The following is a 19122-nucleotide window of genomic DNA, read 5'->3' as shown; positions in this document are numbered from 1 at the left end:
CAGTCACAGACCCTACAGAACTTCATTCCCCTTTCTGTACAGTCACAGACCCCACAGAACTTCATCCCCTTTCTGTACAGTCACAGACCCTAAAGAACTTCATTCCCCTTTCTATACAGTCACAGACCCTACAGAACTTCATTCCCCTTACTATACAGTCACAGACCCTACAGAACTTCATCCCCTTTCTGTACAGTCACAGACCCTACAGAACTTCATTCCCCTTTCTATACAGTCACAGACCCTACAGAAAGAACTTCATTCCCTTTCTATACAGTCACAGACCCTACAGAACTTCATTCCCCTTTCTGTACAGTCACAGACCCTACAGAACTTCATTCCCCTTTCTGTATAGTCACAGACCCTACAGAACTTCATTCCCCTTTCTATACAGTCACAGACCCTACAGAACTTCATCCCCTTTCTATACAGTCACAGACCCTACAGAACTTCATCCTCTTTCTGTACAGTCACAGACCCTACAGAACTTCATTCCCCTTTCTGTACAGTCACAGACCCTACAGAACTTCATTCCCTTTCTATACAGTCACAGACCCTACAGAATTTCATCCCCCTTTCTGTACAGTCACAGACCCTACAGAACTTCATTCCCCTTTCTGTACAGTCACAGACCCTACAGAACTTCATCCTCTTTCTGTACAGTCACAGACCCTACAGAACTTCATTCCCCTTTCTGTACAGTCACAGACCCTACAGAACTTCATTCCCCTTTCTGTACAGTCACAGACCCTACAGAACTTCATTCCCCTTTCTGTACAGTCACAGACCCTACAGAACTTCATCCCCTTTCTATACAGTCACAGACCCTACAGAATTTCATCCCCCTTTCTATACAGTCACAGACCCTACAGAACTTCATTCCCCTTTCTGTACAGTCACAGACCCTACAGAACTTCATCCCCTTTCTATACAGTCACAGACCCTACAGAACTTCATTCCCCTTTCTGTACAGTCACAGACCCTACAGAACTTCATTCCCCTTTCTATACAGTCACAGACCCTACAGAACTTCATCCCCTTTCTATACAGTCACAGACCCTACAGAACTTCATCCTCTTTCTGTATAGTCACAGACCCTACAGAACTTCATCCTCTTTCTGTACAGTCACAGACCCTACAGAACTTCATTCCCTTTCTATACAGTCACAGACCCTACAGACCTTCATTCCCCTTCTGCCCTCACAGCAAGAATCTCTACTCCAGTTTTACTCTGGGTATTTTTTGGTTGAATAGAAAGTGCCTCCCATTTTCAAATTCAACTCAATAAAACATTTATTCAAAATCTGCCATATGAGTGAAATAAATGATAGAGATTTTAAAAAGAGGAGAAATTCTCCTGCTCTCAAGAAATCTGTGAAAATTCTTTTACTCTATTTATTACCTTAACTGTTTCTTAAATTAACTGGCCTTGCTGGCTATAACTCAGTAATAGTTGTGCTCTATACAGATCCTTGTCCAAAGCAACTTAGATACTGGATATAAACATGTATCTCAAAGACGGCCGAGACCATCTCGAAAATGCTTTATGAATACAAGTACTTTTTAGCACTTCAAATCACTGACTGTTTTTGCCTTGTGTCTTTGACCAAACCAGTTGGCCTGCACTTCATGACACAGAAGACCCTGTGTGGTACACCCTATTCTTTTCACATACTCAACCTCTTCTGCTGAAACCACAGCCGCTAAAATTACATAAGACTTCACCACAGCTAAATAATCCTCCAAGTCAGTTATTAATAAGAAATGTTTTAAAAATCAGTCAAAAGCAACATATTAAGCCTGTAACACAGAGTTTTGGTGACCTTAAAAATCAACCAATCTCTATTACCCAAGAACCAACAAACACTGCTCAAGTGTGTTAAAGTGCGCACCACTGGGACTCGCACACAATTGAAACTGTCAAGGTCGTCCTCAGAATGTCGTAAGTAGAGAATGAAAAAAAATTAATCATAGCAGCTGCTTTGTCTACTGCAACCAATTTCCAAGTTAATATCGTTTGCCTTGCATTAAAATTCATTCTGTGTTGATTTATCATGCTAGTTCTGCAGCTTCATTCAATTAAAACAATGTCACAATATATTCAAAGAAAATCATTTCAGACAGCCTGAGCTAACTGCAGCTTTAAAGACCAAAAGAGGGAAGAGAAAGAAAAAGACCTTCATTAACCCTACTATTTAAGAACGGAACTTCTCTCAGGCTCGCTGACTACATTTATGCCAAGTGGCGGTTATTCTCCAAGAACAGGTGAACAACAATCATGTCTAAATCTACTGCTGCTGCTCACTTCACTTTACACAGAAATAACAGATTTCTACCAATGACAATAGACAGCATTATGGCAAATCTTTCCATTAACCTCATAAGATACCTCCAGTTAAATATAAAGCCTCCTGTAACGCATGATCAAGACGGGTAGTGAAAATGCATTACCAAAAGCATATCAGTGAAACAAGTCTAAGAAATGCTAGAGTAATTTCTACTTCAAATTTTTTTGGGGAAAAATTTTTAGCATGCACTTCTTTGGTTTATTTTGTTTTATCAGATTACCAGTTTTAGATATTGTATGTATTATTTCTGAAAAGATTTTAATTAGACACCTTACATTGTATCACACAGATAACATCATAGGTATGACATGAACATGTACGTGTTTGCTTCTGAGGCCTTAACTCAGCAAAGGACAAAGAAAAAGAAGCACCTCAAGTGTAGCTGACACTAGTGATCCCCTCACAGCCATGTGTAAGGTGAGGAGCTGGGACCACCTAGCACACAGCGGGTCCTCACGGGGCACCATTTCACTCAATGTTGTTTCTCTACAAAGTTAATGAGGTGTAGGAACTTAATACTTCTTTGTATCAATTAACCTATGGTAAAAATTAGTTACAGTATACCTCATTTTTGCTTACAGTCACAGAACCTATTGATGACATTGTGACGACTTCACTGGACAACTGTTTTTAATTAAAAGCCAGAATTAATATATCACAATGTCTTGTTTTAGGTGGAGGCAAATGTCTTAACCCTTTTCTATCTTCATATTAATTCTAGATAAACAACCAAATATGTCTTCTAATGCTACATAATTATTATAGGAATCATTCTGCAAAACTTTTCACATATGTGAACTTTATACACATCTTCTGTGGGTGAACAAAGCTATATAAGAAGAGGCACTCACATCAGCAGCTTAAGTAGGGAAACAGTAACCTGTAATACAAATATGACATCTGTGAGATGGCACAGGAATTTGGATATCCTAAATTTTGACAACTCATCTTTTGAATATAGATATAATTCGTAAAGAGTCTAAAACCATTTTTAAAAAATCATGTGAATAAGACAGATAATTATCCTTCCAGAAGCTATATATAATAAAAGGTATTGGCCCTGGCCGGTTAACTCCGTGGTAGAGCGTCTGCCCAGTGTGTGGAAGTCCTGATTTCGATTCCCTGTCAGGCGCACAGAAAAAGCGACTATCTGCTTTTCCACCCCTCTACCCCTCCCTACTTTCTCTCTCTCTCTCTCTCTCTCTTCCTCTCCCTCAGCCATGGCATGAATGGCTAGAGCGAGCTGGTCCCCAGTGCTGGGGATGGCTCCACGGCCTCACCTCAGGTGCTAAAATAGCTCAGTTGCCGAGCAACAGAGCAGCAGCCCCAGATGGGCAGAGCATCGCCTACCAAGGGGTCTACGCGCTGGATGTGGATCCCAGTCAGGGAACATGTGGGAGTCTGTCTCACTGCCTTCCTGCCTTTCACTTATTTAAAAAAAAATTATTTAGCCAATTAAAATAAAAATATGAGGCAATGAAAGCAACAAGGGTTTTATGACACAAGTACATGAGAATATATCTGACAGAGCAGAGTACAAACTCTTACCATACAGAGGCCATTTAAAAGATCCCAAACTACTCCTCAAACCTTTACTTCTGCAATCACCCTTCTGTTCTGACACATAAGTAATTCAGTTGTCCTCTAAAAATGGCAGGTACTTTAATCTTCCCTGTTAACACCTTCCTTGACTTACTTCCCATCAACCATGTCAAAATCTTCCTATCACACAATACAGAGCTCAAGTGCTCCTTCTGTGGTTTCCTTGTGTTCTCTGATTACTAGACAGTTTTTTTCCTCCTCCAACGTGACCACCTCAGAGTGCTTTGCGCCCAGCCTCTGAGAGCCCCATGACACGGTACGCAATGGTCCACATGTTTCTTGCAGGGCATTCCTAAGTCAGGAACTTTGGGTTTGCTTGTTTACTACACAGAGCCTCACACAATATGCAGTACAGAAGAAACTAATTCTTATTCAAATTGTTAAATAATACAATTTAAAAGTGCTCACAGAAATCATACGGTTCTTATTTCATTCCCATAGCAAAAATCCAATCACTATTATGCAGCATAAGAACTCTTATACATTTCAGAAAATTCTCATATGGTAAACTTAACTGATCTCAGGATAAATTCCAAATGACAGATAATGTCATAAAAACAAAATTATTACTTCCGCTTTCCACTGTCATAAGAAGTATCCTCCTGAGTGCAAAGACCATGTCACTCCTTATCTCTTAGGTGCTGAGGAGGCAGAAGTATGTTTCATCAGTGTGTGTTCCAGTGTGAACCAGCTTCTAATGCTTGGAAACCCTGCATACAGTAAGTCACTTAATGAGGCTAACACTGGAGGCAGTTATCATTATCATCTATATTTAGTGCAGGAGAGGTTACAAAGTAGCCCAAATCCTAGGACACCCAGGTTAATCAGAGTATAATGCCATTCCCCTAAAAACCTTAAACATAGACCCTGATTAACACCAGAAACTCACATTTAGTTTTCTCATTCATACTGCTCATTCAAAATGTTTAGTGGAAAGTTTAATAAAAACCCTCCTCAGATTCAAGCTTATCGTTTTTATAATTTCATCTTCACCTACAACTCAAAATAAATCTTTACTGTACTGATTGTACATAACCTCATCTTCCCATCTCAATATTTTCATCTGTCTTTAAGGATTGGGATTACTGTTTCAACTATCATATACATCCGTTTTATCTGAACTGAACGGTTTCTATGAATGAAAACCTTTATGTGGTGACTTCACATGCATATTCAATGACAAATATAATTAACTTCAAAAAGAGAAGAAAATGGTTTTCTGATTCAAGACTGAGCTTACAAGTGTCACCTTAGACCCTGAGGATGAGTCACGGAGATGCAGCGTGCAGACTGCCTAAACTCTTTGCAATCGACTTCTCCAAGTTTTGCTGGGTAAGTTTTACCTGCCTTATGCCCTGATACAAAAGTATTAATTGAGCTCTGCAAGTGATGTGTTTTGGGCACAAATTTTAATTATATCTGACCTCCTGATAACTGTTACATTACCCTGTTGCATGTTTCTCCTGACCACTCACCTTACAGTGGCTTTCCGTTAGTGATACTCTGTTACTATTGTATGCTCATCATCTCTAGTCCTCATTTCTCTACAATGTTCAATTAGAAACCTTCTCCCCCTGTGTCTCATTTCCACAAACAGCACCACCCACAGGCCTCTCTTGCTCTCAGCTTCTGCGGGTAACAGACTAAGCAACAGTAGGTGTTCGTTAGCCTGCCCCTTGTCATCGCTGCAGCTGCCACTGTTCTGCTCAGGCCTGTGGCTTTAACATTAGTTCTCCCATTCCCGGGGCACACACAACATTCTGGAAGAATATCATCGAAATGTTACTCGTTTATACTCAGATTTCTTCTTTAAGCCTTCATGTTCTTAATAACTTTTCAAATTTGTTTTTCTTTTTTTTTATCTAGCCTTAAAATTACAAATTTATACTGCTTTTGTACAGCCTTACAAATAAAAAGGCAAGAGACTAATCAAAACTATCACTGTTGTATAACAATACAACCCAGATATATTTTTAAGCTCAATAAATTCCCTACCAAACATAAAAAACCAGTATGGACCAACTCACATAAGGTGGGCTGCTCATGAACATTGTTCTTGGACTTGGGCAAAGCAGTCTCTATAGCAGTCACAACTAGATTTCAGAAATCTCTAATTTATATATAAACTATTTTGCTTATATATAAAGAGTTGTTTTTATTAAGGCACACAATTAGCTTTCCCAATGAAATAATTAATTCAATGTAGTCCCAAAGCTCCTTATTTAGGAGTCAGTCTGATTTCATCATCCCTAGAGTGGAGTTAAAGCAAGTTCTCCAAAAACTACAGGAGCTGCCCTGGCTGGTTGGCTCAGCGGTAGAGCGTCGGCCTAGCGTGCGGAGGACCTGGGTTCGATTCCCGGCCAGGGCACACAGGAGAAGCGCCCATTTGCTTCTCCACCCCTCCGCTGCGCTTTCCTCTCTGTCTCTCTCTTCCCCTCCCGCAGCCAAGGCTCCATTGGAGCAAACATGGCCCGGGCGCTGGGGATGGCTCTGTGGCCTCTGCCTCAGGCGCTAGAGTGGCTCTGGTCGCCAACATGGCGACACCCAGGATGGGCAGAGCATCGCCCCCTGGTGGGCAGAGCGTCGCCCCATGGTGGGCGTGCCGGGTGGATCCCGGTCGGGCGCATGCGGGAGTCTGTCTGACTATCTCTCCCTGTTTCCAGCTTCAGAAAAATGAAAAAAAAAAAAAAAAAAAAAAAAAAACTACAGGAGCTGTCTGCTCAAACTCAATGATGAGTCCTGTCGTCCCCCCACCCCCCCACGCAGGCGGGCACTAAGGTGAGGGCGACTTCAAGTACAACCTGCACAGACCGCCAGTTAGGGAGGAGGAGGCGGGCTTAGGAAGACTGACTCTCCACTGGTTTCAGGGGGCACTGCTCTGCCGAGACAGGCCACGAGCAGACCAGCCCCGCTTCCTCTAGTCACTAGTGTCTAACAAACACCCCCTGCCCACTGTCCCCACAATGCGAACAGTGCTGAGAAGCAGGTCTTCTCCCATTTTTCATTTTTGTACCCTATTACTTTGGTTATTTCAGTGAGAATCTTAGAGATATGGGTGTTAAATACCTGGAATTGGTATCCAACTGCTAGAAGTCTTTTGCAACAAGAATTTTAACAGGGCCAATCTTAAATGTTTTGGGGGAAAAAAATCATATAGACAAAACTGCATCTCGACTGAGGCTGAAAGTATTTGCTTACAAGCAATAATTTCTCCCTACAAAGTAACTCGGTCTTTTATTTTGTTCTTCTGAACACTGTAGTCTAAATATTAAATAAATTACTTCAAAAAGAAAGCAGCATTTTAAGACTTGGTAAAGGCTTATTATTCTTAAAACTATTAAATGCTGGGGGAAAAAACCCCGAGAGTTAAACAAACTTCTTGTTTTTAAAATCTCAAGATCCTTTCTGGAATAACTTCTATTAACATCCTAAGAAATTTAGTTTATCTCAGACCAAAAAGAACCTATTAAATAGTTGGTACACAGTAGGCTCTCAATACATTCTTGCAGAGTGAAATAAAAAGTACACTTCAAAACTTGGTTTTGAACCAAGTCATGAAACTGACCTTTACTAAACTGATCTGTTTAAAGTTCTAAGTTAATAATAACAATTTCTCTACCTAAAACTTAAAGACATGCTTCAAATTACCAATTCATACCACTAAATTAAAAACTTCAACAGATTAATATGTAATCTGAAACACTTCTAACTCTAGTCAATAAAGATATATATTAACTTTCTTCAAATCAAGAATCGATGTATGAATAGTGCCCTGTGTATACTACCGAAGGAGAGAGTGCAGTTCTTAATTTTAAAATACTGCACTTTCACTCATAATTAAGATCATACCCAGGCAAAAATCAAGGTGTGACCTAAGTACTGAAAAAGGAGATTTTGAAGATTATTGAATTTTGATTTAACATCCAATTCTTCCTCAGAAGAACAAAGGTGGAAGTAGTGTATATCAAAACTCTTTAATTCCTTCAACCCAATGAAAGCCACACCAGTCCAAGGAACGCAAGCCTGAGGAGAGGTCTCTGCAGGGCCCCTCTCTCCTCGTGATCCCTCCACAACAAATGCTGGCTCAACAGCCAATCTGCAAGTGACAATCTTTAGAAATGGAAGAAAACCACCAATGACCCTATACTAATTCCGAAGCTATGACCAGCCAAATTTTCTCTGCAAATCCTGGAAAATTAAGTTGAAAGGGAACTTAAAACTCATACTCCCTCATTAACAAAGAATATTATTACGAGACAACAGAGGGTACTGTGAATAACATTATAAATCTATATTATTATAGTGCCAGGCTGGGATACTAAGAAGCTTGAAACAACACTTGAAAATGCATTTATTCAACTCACAAACCTTTGACCATGAGTGTCATCATGATAGCCTAGCAGGGGTCCCCAAACTTTTTACACAGGGGGCCAGTTCACTGTCCCTCAGACCGCTGGAGGGCCGCCACATACAGTGCTCCCCTCACTGACCACCAATGAAAGAGGTGCCCCTTCCGGAAGTGCGGTGGGGGCTGGATAAATGGCCTCAGGGGGCCGCATGCAGCCTGTGGGCTGTAGTCTGGGATGCCTGGCCTAGACCAGTGGTCGTCAACCTGGTCCCTACCGCCTCCTAGTGGGCATGCCAGCTTTCATGGTGGGTGGTAGCGGAGCAACCAAAGTAATAAATAAAGAGATAGCTTTAACTAAAGTAAGTTGTTTTATAAAGATTTATTCTGCCAAACTTAGCAAAAATCCGACATAAAGTACTTGGTAAGTAATTATTATTATATGCTTGAACTTGCTGTAACTCTGCTTTATAAATTTTATAAAGTAAAGTTACTTCCCTACTTGATAAATCACCATTACTGTGGAACCAGTGGGCAGTTAGAAAATTTTACTAACAACAGATACAAATGTGGGTGGTAGGTATAAAAAAGCTGACTACCCCTGGCCTAAACCCAGCATACTCCTTTTGAGTTATAATCACTCGAAATTAAAACCCAATGGACAAACATCAGAAAAACAGAGTTACCCTCATAAAGCCTCTGGGAAAAGTGGAAAAGTGTCACTGTTACTTCATAATACCATATCCTAAGCAACAGTTTACCAATCAAGCCCATTCATGTATACACAGAACTAATATCCCTAATAGCTAGACCTTGCATATTTGGAACTTACATATCATTCTGATAGATCCTATAAAACAATTTCTCATTAATTCAAAATTGATAACTAGGCAAAAATTGACTGATTTACTACTGACTCATTGCATTGATCAGAGTTAAATCCATTCACACACACTGCTTCTAAGCTCTCCAGGGATTCAAACAAGTCCTTAGAAACTTAAGGGGCCAAATTACCAATTTGACGGCCTATGTATAACTTTTATCTTCATTCATGTCTGCCAGTTTTTCATGTATGATAAACGTCAACAGTATTAAGTGACTTAATGCAATACCTTTATCTTTTATGAAAGACTGTGGACTCCCTCCCAGGTAGAATTTCTTTCCTTATTCACAATCACAGGAACCACAGTGAGTACTCGATCAGAGGCCACACACTTGTTGTCTTTATTCTCCAAACAATTCTGAGATAGATCTTACAATTTCATAGACAAGGACACAAATTCTAAGAAATGAACATGTGCTCAGAGCCAGTGAGACAGTCTCACCTCCTCCCTGGAAGTACGTATTCCCACCTCCCTCTCTGCCACGCTGTGGGCACAGCCCGAGTGCCCGAGTGCTGCAGCTGCTGCACGCAGCACAGCCGGCCCTGGGCAGGGTGACCCTTTGCTGTCCAGGCTGCCCGGTGCCCTGGAGGGTAGTGAGCAGCTAAGTGGCAGCCATCCACACTAGCTGCCACTAGGAACCCCTCTGAGTTTTGCCAAGCAAAAATATCTCCAGACATTGCCAAATGTCCCTGAGGGGAGAATCCCTCCTGAGCCGCAACCGCTGAGCTAACAGAATGTCACTGGATGGGACAAGAGCAGAGGCAGTATGGCTTCACTCTGCACCCCAGGGACCTGCCACAAAAAGAGAAGCTCCAAGCAGGTGCTGCCCTGTGGGCCGAGCCCTGCAGGGACACCGCCAGCCGGCCTAGGCCAGGCTTCCATCACTTCGGCTCCACCCAGTCAGAACCTCCCTCAACACACAGCACAGGTCAAGAGCACAGAGATGAGCCTGTGTTACTTAGACACTGAGTCTTAGGACAGCCTATTAGGGAGCGTTCTGGTGGCACTTGCTGACAAATGTCACCAGCAAGAATAAAGCCTGGATTCAAAATCCAGGTCTCTGACTCAAAAACCCACTATTATCTCCACTATGTTGAGTTATCTCAACTAAGATAATACCCCACCCCCAGGATGCAACTGGTACACAGTACGGTCCATTCTCAACGGGCTACTGACAGTACCTTCCAATTCCCACATCAAGCCACTGATTTAAAAACATTGTGAAGGGCATTACACAGTACTCCTTCCTTTCTGAAATACAGAATTTAAGATTTTCTTCTCCTACCATCCCAAAGCTATACACAGCAAAGACCAAAACAACAGCTCCTAATTCACACTTCTATAAGTATGTTGCTATGTCAGATGGAAGGTTTTTCTTTTTAAGTTTACCAATATTTGAAAGAATAAGGCTTTCACAGAGATATGCACAACAAATATTTACTGTCCAGATGGTAACTGGGAATGCACAAACAGAACTCCACCCTCATGGAGCTTGCATTCTGGTTAACACTTTGGCAGCATAAAAACATTTTCCAAATGCTTTGTATGTATAAAATCATTCGTAACTCACTTAAGACTCCTCCTAACTCCATGAAAGAATAACTCTATTACCACCCCCATTACAGAAATGAGTCAACCGAGAACCAGAAATGACAAGTAATTTGACCAAAGGCAGAAGACAAAACAGCTGAGCCAGCGGGGTCTGGGTCTGAGTCCATACTTTTGACCATCACGCTGCAATGCCCCTTTGAAACCTGAATAACAGATTAGGAGCATGTGGATATATAATGGGGAAAAAACTAAAGTATGAAGAAATGTATTTCATTTTGGCCAATATCTAATTCATCATTCTGAAATAAATCTTTTCCCATGCAGCCAAAATCTGACACAAAGTCCTTTGTTTTGTTTACTAATATTTTATCTTTTTAAAGGCAAGGTAAATTTCCTAAAATATACCACAAAACAGAACTACTCCTTTGATATGTATTGATAACCTCAAAAAAGAAAATCTCAAAACTACATGCAGATCCTAATTTTGCCAAACTTAACAAATTTAAAATCAAGGTATTAAAAAAATTATCTGGAAGCCTAAAATATTTCATATTAATTTCTTTTCTCCAATTAATTGTAACTAAATTTCTCATTTAAACAGCTTTGTTAAAATAGACATTTAGGGGTGCCAAGAGCAGTCCACAACTCATATCCCCACCCCACCTGTCCATTTAACATGGCCGTACCTGGATGTCTGACTTCCAACTCAGCACCTCTAAATCACAACTGCTCACCCCACCTCCCTAGCTCAAACTGATCAAAACCTTTAAGCTACTCATGACTTTCCCTCACACCACACTGTGCAGTCAGCAAATCCTACTGACTGTGAGTTGATAATCTGTACAGGACCCAAGCATTTCCTGTGTCCCCAGTGGGTCTCCCTGCCGCACCACCACCCAGCAGCCTTTCTCCACACAGCGACCAGAAGCCAACTAAGCTCATGTCACTATTTGGCTCAAAACATCTCCATGGCTTCCCAGTTCACTCAGAGCAGTATGTGAAGGCCCGCCTGGGGCCCGCAGCCCCTGCACAGTGTTCTCTCTGCTCCTTCCCTGCAGTCCTGTCTGACCACCCTTCCCAGGCCTGCTGCTACACAGAGCCAGTGCGATTTCCTGCCCTTCCCGAGGCTCTGCTCCTGTGTCCGCCTTCCCTTCACCCTGTAAGAGTCTGCACTGTAAACACGTGGTCCCCACCCAACGGCTTCCCCACCTCTCAGAGCCCTCACCGCGCCAACCTCACCACCCTTGCTTAGTGTCTGTCCTCGTCACTGCCAGGACTGCCTCCCAGAAGCAGGGTCACTGCTCCGTTCACCCCTGCCTGCCTCCTGGGACAAGCCGTCTGCCTGGCTTATTCTGACAACAGAAAAGGAGAGCAGTGCTTCTCTCACATGCACAGGCAGAAACACCTACGGGCTGGCAGGCGGCCTGAGGGGCTGCACCCCCAGGTTCTGGTTCAGCTGGGCTGGAGCGGGGCTTGAACACTCACTCACTCACAGGCTCCCAGTAGGTGCGGGCGCTCTAGTCCTGAGGAACCACTGCTCTAGATAGCGCCATGACTTCTTTATTTAAGAGTGAAACCGCCTGACCTGTGGTGGCGCAGTGGGTAAAGCATCGACCTGGAAATGCTGAGGTCTCCGGTTCAAAACCCTGGGCTGGCCTGGTCAAGGCACATATGGGAGTTGATGCTTCCTGCTCCTCCCCCTTTTCTCTCTCTTTCTCTCTCTCTCTCTCCCCCTCTCTCTTTCCTCTCTAAAATAAAAAAAAATAGGCCCTGGCACATAGGAGAGGCGCCCATTTGCTTCTCCTCCCCTCCGCCGTGCCTTCCTCTGTCTCTCTCTTCCCCTCCCGCAGCCAAGGCTCCATTGGAGCAAACATGGCCCGGGCGCTGGGGATGGCTCTGTGGCCTCTGCCCCAGGCACTAGAGTGGCTCTGGTCACAACATGGCGACGCCCAGGATGGGCAGAGCATCGCCCCCTGGTGGGCAGAGCGTCGCCCCATGGTGGGCGTGCCGGGTGGATCCCGGTCGGGCGCATGCGGGAGTCTGTCTGACTGTCTCTCCCTGTTTCCAGCTTCAGAAAAATGCAAAAAAAAAAAAAAAAAAGAAAATATTAGAAGAATGAGAACCAAGTGGATCAGGGTTATATGCTGTAAAAAGGTCTTAAAAGTATTCTGTGTTAATGGCTAACACAGAAACTCGGTCCTTTAGAGTTTAAACAAGCACAGGAGAAGGTGACAGCCTTCAGTACACACCTTTAGGATACACTGGAGGACCAAACAAGAGCAGACTTCAGTTGAGAGCGCTGCTCTGATCACAACTGCCCATCTCGAGGAACCATCCCAGTACCCCGGCTAGGACCACAGCGGTCATGTCTAGATTGTTAGGTAACATCATGCCCCAGTCACGGCAGATGGGTCCAAAACACAGTCCCTCTCCTAAGAATCTGAAGTTAAGTCTGGGAGGCACTGATTCCAAGTTAAGTTAAGAGCAAGGCTTTCAACAGAGAAGTGCAAACTCTGAGGGAGGTTCTCACTGCTGCCCGGGCTCCCGTCTTGAACCCTTCTTGACTACACCAACTCTCTTCCAACAGGCCCTTTCTTTGTCAATGTTAGCAATGAGTTTTGGACCTTTGCAACCAAAAGTACTCATAAAACGGGAAATGTATTTGATTTACAGAAAATTGCATTGGACAGTTAATTTGTGAAATATCAAAGCTTTTTCCATTAATCCAAGCTAAAACATTTATTCCCTTCTCTTGATTAGTATACACTGTCCATACAATTATTGAACGTTAGAGTACACACCACATTTTTACCTCACAACACAACTCTTTCTCATATTTGCTTTCAGCAAGTCCTCTGAACCCTGGCAAAAAGCCACTAACTCTGCCTTTATTGATGTAATAGGCAGTGGGCACCCACAATGTCCAGTCTCATGGCCACCTGCAATGCAGAGATTAGTAACAGAAACAGGTTCCTGACTTAGTGCCTTTAAATATCTTGCTGGGGAGAGACAGAAAAATAAACAAGAACAATACCAGATAATATATAAATGCTACTTCAGAGGAATAAAGAAACTGAATGTGAAAAAAAAGTGAGTAACCAGATTGCTTTTAGATAAAATGGTCAGGGGATGCCACTCTGAAGTGACTTTTAAATTAAAATCTTAATAATAAGAAGGCAGCTAGCAGAGATCAATCAGTGTACAGTTAACATAAAGGTCCTTAGGCAGGAAACAGGCTCAACATGTTTTAAGAGCCAATGTAACTTACACAGTGTATTGTGGAAAAAAAATGTATAATGACGTCAGGGAGATAGAAAGGACTGTATCAAGTTTTTTATAACAACAAAAAAAAAGTATGTATAAGCTAACTGGTATAGAACAAGGAGGCTATTCGCAATAAAATAATTATACAGAATAGCTGAGCAAGGGATTAAAAAGAACAAAAAAAAGTGACAAACAGTGGTCATCACAGAAATTTTAGTGAAAGAAACCTCAGCCGTCACATGGTCTGTTCTCCCAGGTTCCTGAAAAGACAGTGCGAGCCAGGCTGTGGCTTCTCTGAGGTCAGGTCAAGGTGAGCTGAGAGCTGCACTTGGTGCCCCCAGTATTCTAGCCGGAGCCCTTTCCTTGATTCTTGCCTTGACCTGACATCTAAAACCAAGTGTTCAACCACACGCATTTCCAGAAGTGACACAGCAGCTTTCAAATGACAACACAGAAATTTTTCAAGTTATCCACACCAAATGATTCGCACCTCTAGTCCTCTCATGAAATTCTTTCAAGGTAACTGACACTGTATTGCGTGTTTACCACCAGATGTGTCACCTCCCCAGGTCGCCAAGCAGAAAAACCCCCAATTGAGACAGCGAAAGGTACTCACGTCCGGGTATTCCTTCACGGGCACGTAGAGCTTCTCCTGCAGCTGGACGATCGGGCCCACGGCGTCCGGCAGCTCCGCGCTCCTCTTCTCCGCGCTGCCATTTAATGTGTCATTGTACATGTCTTTCCGTACTCTGCTAATTTCTGTTAAAAGTAAAAATTTTAACTGTGTTAGATGAGAACAGTCTTGCTAGTCCAGAAAAAAAAGAAGGTAAGGGAGGATTTCATTGGTAAAGTGTTAAAACTCAAAGAATTGTTGACTTATTCTATCATTCTCTGAATTATTATAAGTTTATGTTTAACAGGACTATAGCCTCAATTAATTTCTACTAGAAATCAAATTTATACACTTAATAATGTATTTCATTAAAACCTCAGAGTCCAAGTTCTTACCCACTATGATAGAGACATATTACTTTATCTAATTTCTCCATGGGTAAACGAGGCCAGTAATTCCAGATGACAGCTTCAGTCAAATAACTATGAAAAGAATGCCTATCAGACAAAACGTAATACCACAGGCTCTCTTCTACTTCAGACATGGAACATTTTAAGCTCAGCAGAAGTCCGAGTTTGATACTCAGACTTAGCAGTTAAAGCTCTGGGACAGAAGAGATGTGTCAGAGAGGGTAGGAGGAGGGAGGGGGACTGAATGAGTCTGAGAAAAAGCAGTATTTAAGGGCTGAGGGAAAGGCGCGCAAACCAAGAAGACACGGAGGTAGGCAAGAGAAGTAGGAAGAGCTGTCAAAGGCTAAAGGGAGACAGACTCCAAGACTCCAGGACAGAGCCATCACCAGGGTCAAATACCACCAAGGTTTCCTAAGGTCAAGAGCACGATACCTTGGAATTGACCACTAAGGCATTGATGATCAGAGATGTTTTAAGGGAAAGATGGTAATGAAGATTAAACTACACTTGGGTTAATGAATAAAATAGAAAAAACAATGCAGAGATACCTAGTCAATGACCTTTTTAGAAGACTATTATGACATCCCCAGTATAAGTATACTTCTTTCAAAGAAAGTATGAAAGATTAAAACTAAAATATGAGAAATCTATTTTAATGAATCAAGTCCTGTACAAAGAGACTCATTCTTTCGAGAATTCTTTAAGCATCCACACTGCGCTTAGAAAATAGTCTCCTGCCCATTGGACCATGATAACAAGGGCTGTCACTATTAAATTAGCAAGCTGCCTCTGTAGCCATCTCTCCATGTTATAGATTACACCCTCCTTCGGGGTCAGGTTTGTGTCCATTACTATTTGTAACTCAAGTTTTCTTTTTAATTTTTAAAATGTTTTGTATGCTTTCTAAACATAAAGTTTCAATCTGTTGTTACTAAGGAACTACCAAATATGAAGGCATGCTTTAGTTTTCTTTAGTTATTTAAGTCACTTTCAGTTAAATAAAACCCAACACAGGAAAAAGGCTTATCAGACATGTCCTTACTTAGGCATAGTCTTGAACAGTGAAAATACTACATTGACACATTTTCTGTTTTAATGATAGAAATATTTATAACAAATTTTCTCTCTTAAAAAACAATTTGCTTGTTAAAGCTAAGTATTTATTTCTGAAAGCAAATGAAATTTATTAAAAATCAAAAGAAGGTATCTTGGATTGAACTACCGTATTTTTCGCTCCATAAGATGCATTTTTCCCCAAAAAAGTGGAGGGGGAAATGCCCGTGCATCTTATGGAGCAAAAAATATGGTATTTTATTAAATATTCTGACACATCATTTGGTTCAAGTTATTTTTTCTTATTTTCCTCCTTAAAACCCTAGGTGTGTCTTATGGTCAGGTGCGTCTTACAGAGCGAAATATATAGTACATTAGAAAGACAAGAATCCAATTCTATATTTTTTATATTTCCAGGTTCATCCTAAAGATGTCCAGTATCAATTAATTTTACTTAATTAGCATACGACAGCAATTCTCTGATCAAGTTTTCAACAACCAGGTAATAAGTTAAGCATAAACGACTGCTTTCGTAATTACAGCAAGTAATTAACCAAAAGAATTTAGGAAAATTTAACCAAATCAAAAATTACACGTATATAGTTCCAGTCTCTATATAAAAGCACTTTCAGTATTAATTTATTACATTTAAATTATTTTCAAACTGCCCAATTCTTGTTGTGAAGTTAATCAATACAATATAGAAACCTGATAATAGCCTAAAAAGAAAATATTAAATTTGCTTATAAATACAGACGGCAAACACACTAACAGATTCCACCAGCATGTTAAAAATAAGGCACAAAAACAAAGTGGAACTTATACTATAAATGCAAGAACAGTTCAATATTTAAAATATTCCTGGCCCTGGCCGGTTGGCTCAGTGGTAGAGCATCGGCCTGGCATGCAGAAGTCCCGGGTTCGATTCCCAGCCAGGGCACACAGGAGAAGCGCCCATCTGCTTCTCCACCCCTCCCCCTCTCTGTCTCTCTCTTCCCCTCCCGCGGCAAGGCTCCACTGGAGCAAAGTTGGCCCAAGCGCTGAGGATGGCTCTGTGGCCTCTGCCTCAGGCACTAGAATGGCTCTTGTCGCAACAGAGCAATGCCCCAGATGGGCAGAGCATCGCCCCCTGGTGGGCATGCCAGGTGGATCCCGGTCGGGCACATGCGGGAGTCTGTCTGTCTCCCCGTTTCCAGCTTCAGAAAAATACCAAAAGAAAAAAAAAAATTCCTGGCCCTGGCCGGTTGGCTCAGGGGTAAAGCATCGGCCTGGGACGTGGAAGTCCCAGGTTTGATTCCAGGCCAGGACACACAGGAGAAGTGCCCATCTGCTTCTTCACTCTTCCTCTCGCTTTTCTCTACATATTTCTCTCCCCTTCCTCTTCTCTTCTCCTCCTTGCCTGCAGCCAGGGCTCCATTGGAGCAAGCTGGCCGGGCACTGAGGATGGCCTCCACCTCAGGTGCTAGAATGGCTCCAGTTACAATGGAGCAATGCCCCAGATGAACAGAGCATCACCCTCAGTGGGCATGCCCGGTGGATCCGGGTGGATCCAGGTGGATCCTGGTTGGGCGCATGCGGGGGTCTGTCTCTGTCTCCCAGCCACTCACTTAATAAAAATTTAAAATAATAAAATATTTTTAAAATCTATAAGTAACCAGAGTAATACAACATTCTGGGGTGGGGGTATGATTTTCCAAGTAAACAATTTTACCAAATTTAGGAAAACCAAGAGTCAATTATAAATAAGAAAAGTCAAATGCCTCGATTTAAAAACATAAATATACAAAAACCATATAACCTTCATATATCTAATTAAATTATATAATGGAAGATATATTTACAACTTCAGTTATATTTCTATGAACATTTGTGAGATTCTTTAATAACTGAAAGTTCCATGAAAATCTGTTATCCACTGTCTTCCCAGCTTCTAGAATCCTGCCTGAAACACATGTGCCCTCAGTTAATACTCAGCGAATGGGGGAATGAAGGGAGGAATGAGCTAGGCTCTAGAGCAGGGGTCCCCAAACGTTTTACACAGGGGGCCAGTTCACTGTCCCTCAGACCGTTGGAGGGCCAAACTATAAAAAAAACTATGAACAAATCCCCTATGCACACTGCACATATCTTATTTTAAAGTAAAAAAACAAAATGGGAACAAATACAATATTTAAAATAAAGAACAAGTAAATTTAAATCAACAAACTGACCAATATTTCAATGAGAACTACGCTCCTCTCACTGACCACCAATGAAAGAGGTGCCCCTTCTGAAAGTGAGGCAGGGGCTGGATAAATGGCCTCAGGGGGCCGCATGCGGCCCCGTAGTTTGGGGACCCCTGCTCTAGGACATTCAGGTTAAACAAGTCACGGTCCCAGCTCTGAGAGAACTTACTCCTACAGAAAAGGTATGTAAACAGACAACCAAAGGCATCAGAACAGTAAGGTCCAGAGACACTGGTAGCACAAAAGCAGGAGTCATTAACTACTGTAGGTGTTACGGTCAAGAAAAAAGTCAAGAGGAAAGAAACTGACATTTTTTTTTTCTAATCACAAGGAGTTATGTAAAGCAAAAGTACAAACAATATAATCACAAATTCAATTTTTTCTTAAGATAAAACGTCTTTCTACCATGTTTCTTTCAGTCTCTAAGTCATACTACTCAATAAAATTTATAATAGAACAAAAATTATATACAAAAGAATACATCTGGGTACAAAAAATGACTGCAACAGTTCTAGTTCTCAAGGAATTTACGATCACTGTGGATTGTCACGGTGTGTTTAACAATTCACTGTGGCTCTAACCAGCTGAGGATGAGTACTAACTACCCTTTAGTAACACCAGCTTTCTAGCCAGCAAATCATTAGCATTTCTTGGCATGTTATTAACAAATTCAAGTTAGAACCAGTTTTGATTCCAGCTCTAACAGTAACTGCCTGTGTGATTTTAGACAAGTTTCTTACTTAACCTTTACGTGCCTGTACCTCATATATAATTAGAGGCTGCTTACTGAGTGACTCAGCTGAACCCACTGGTTTCCAACCTCAGTA

General features: G+C 41.8%; 1 protein-coding gene across 8 annotated transcripts in view; it reads right to left on the bottom strand.

The window, feature by feature from the left end:
• The window catches only part of QKI (QKI, KH domain containing RNA binding), a 139211-nt gene that overhangs the window by 82910 nt on the left and 37179 nt on the right, over positions 1 to 19122 (bottom strand). For all 8 annotated transcript variants that reach the window (XR_010727673.1, XR_010727672.1, XM_066248141.1 and 5 more), the window contains exon 2: positions 14611 to 14753. Coding sequence is in view for 6 of the 8 variants with exons in the window: in XM_066248141.1 (XP_066104238.1) it covers positions 14611 to 14753 (143 nt within the window). In the remaining 2 variants the exon portion in view is untranslated. The remainder of the gene's footprint in view (positions 1 to 14610; positions 14754 to 19122) is intronic.

This window comes from Saccopteryx bilineata, chromosome 12, assembly GCF_036850765.1.
Source record: "Saccopteryx bilineata isolate mSacBil1 chromosome 12, mSacBil1_pri_phased_curated, whole genome shotgun sequence".
In the NCBI taxonomy this organism is placed as follows: domain Eukaryota; kingdom Metazoa; phylum Chordata; class Mammalia; order Chiroptera; family Emballonuridae; genus Saccopteryx; species Saccopteryx bilineata.
Note: the sequence above shows the minus strand (reverse complement) of the source record. Positions and strands in the feature narration are given on the sequence as shown.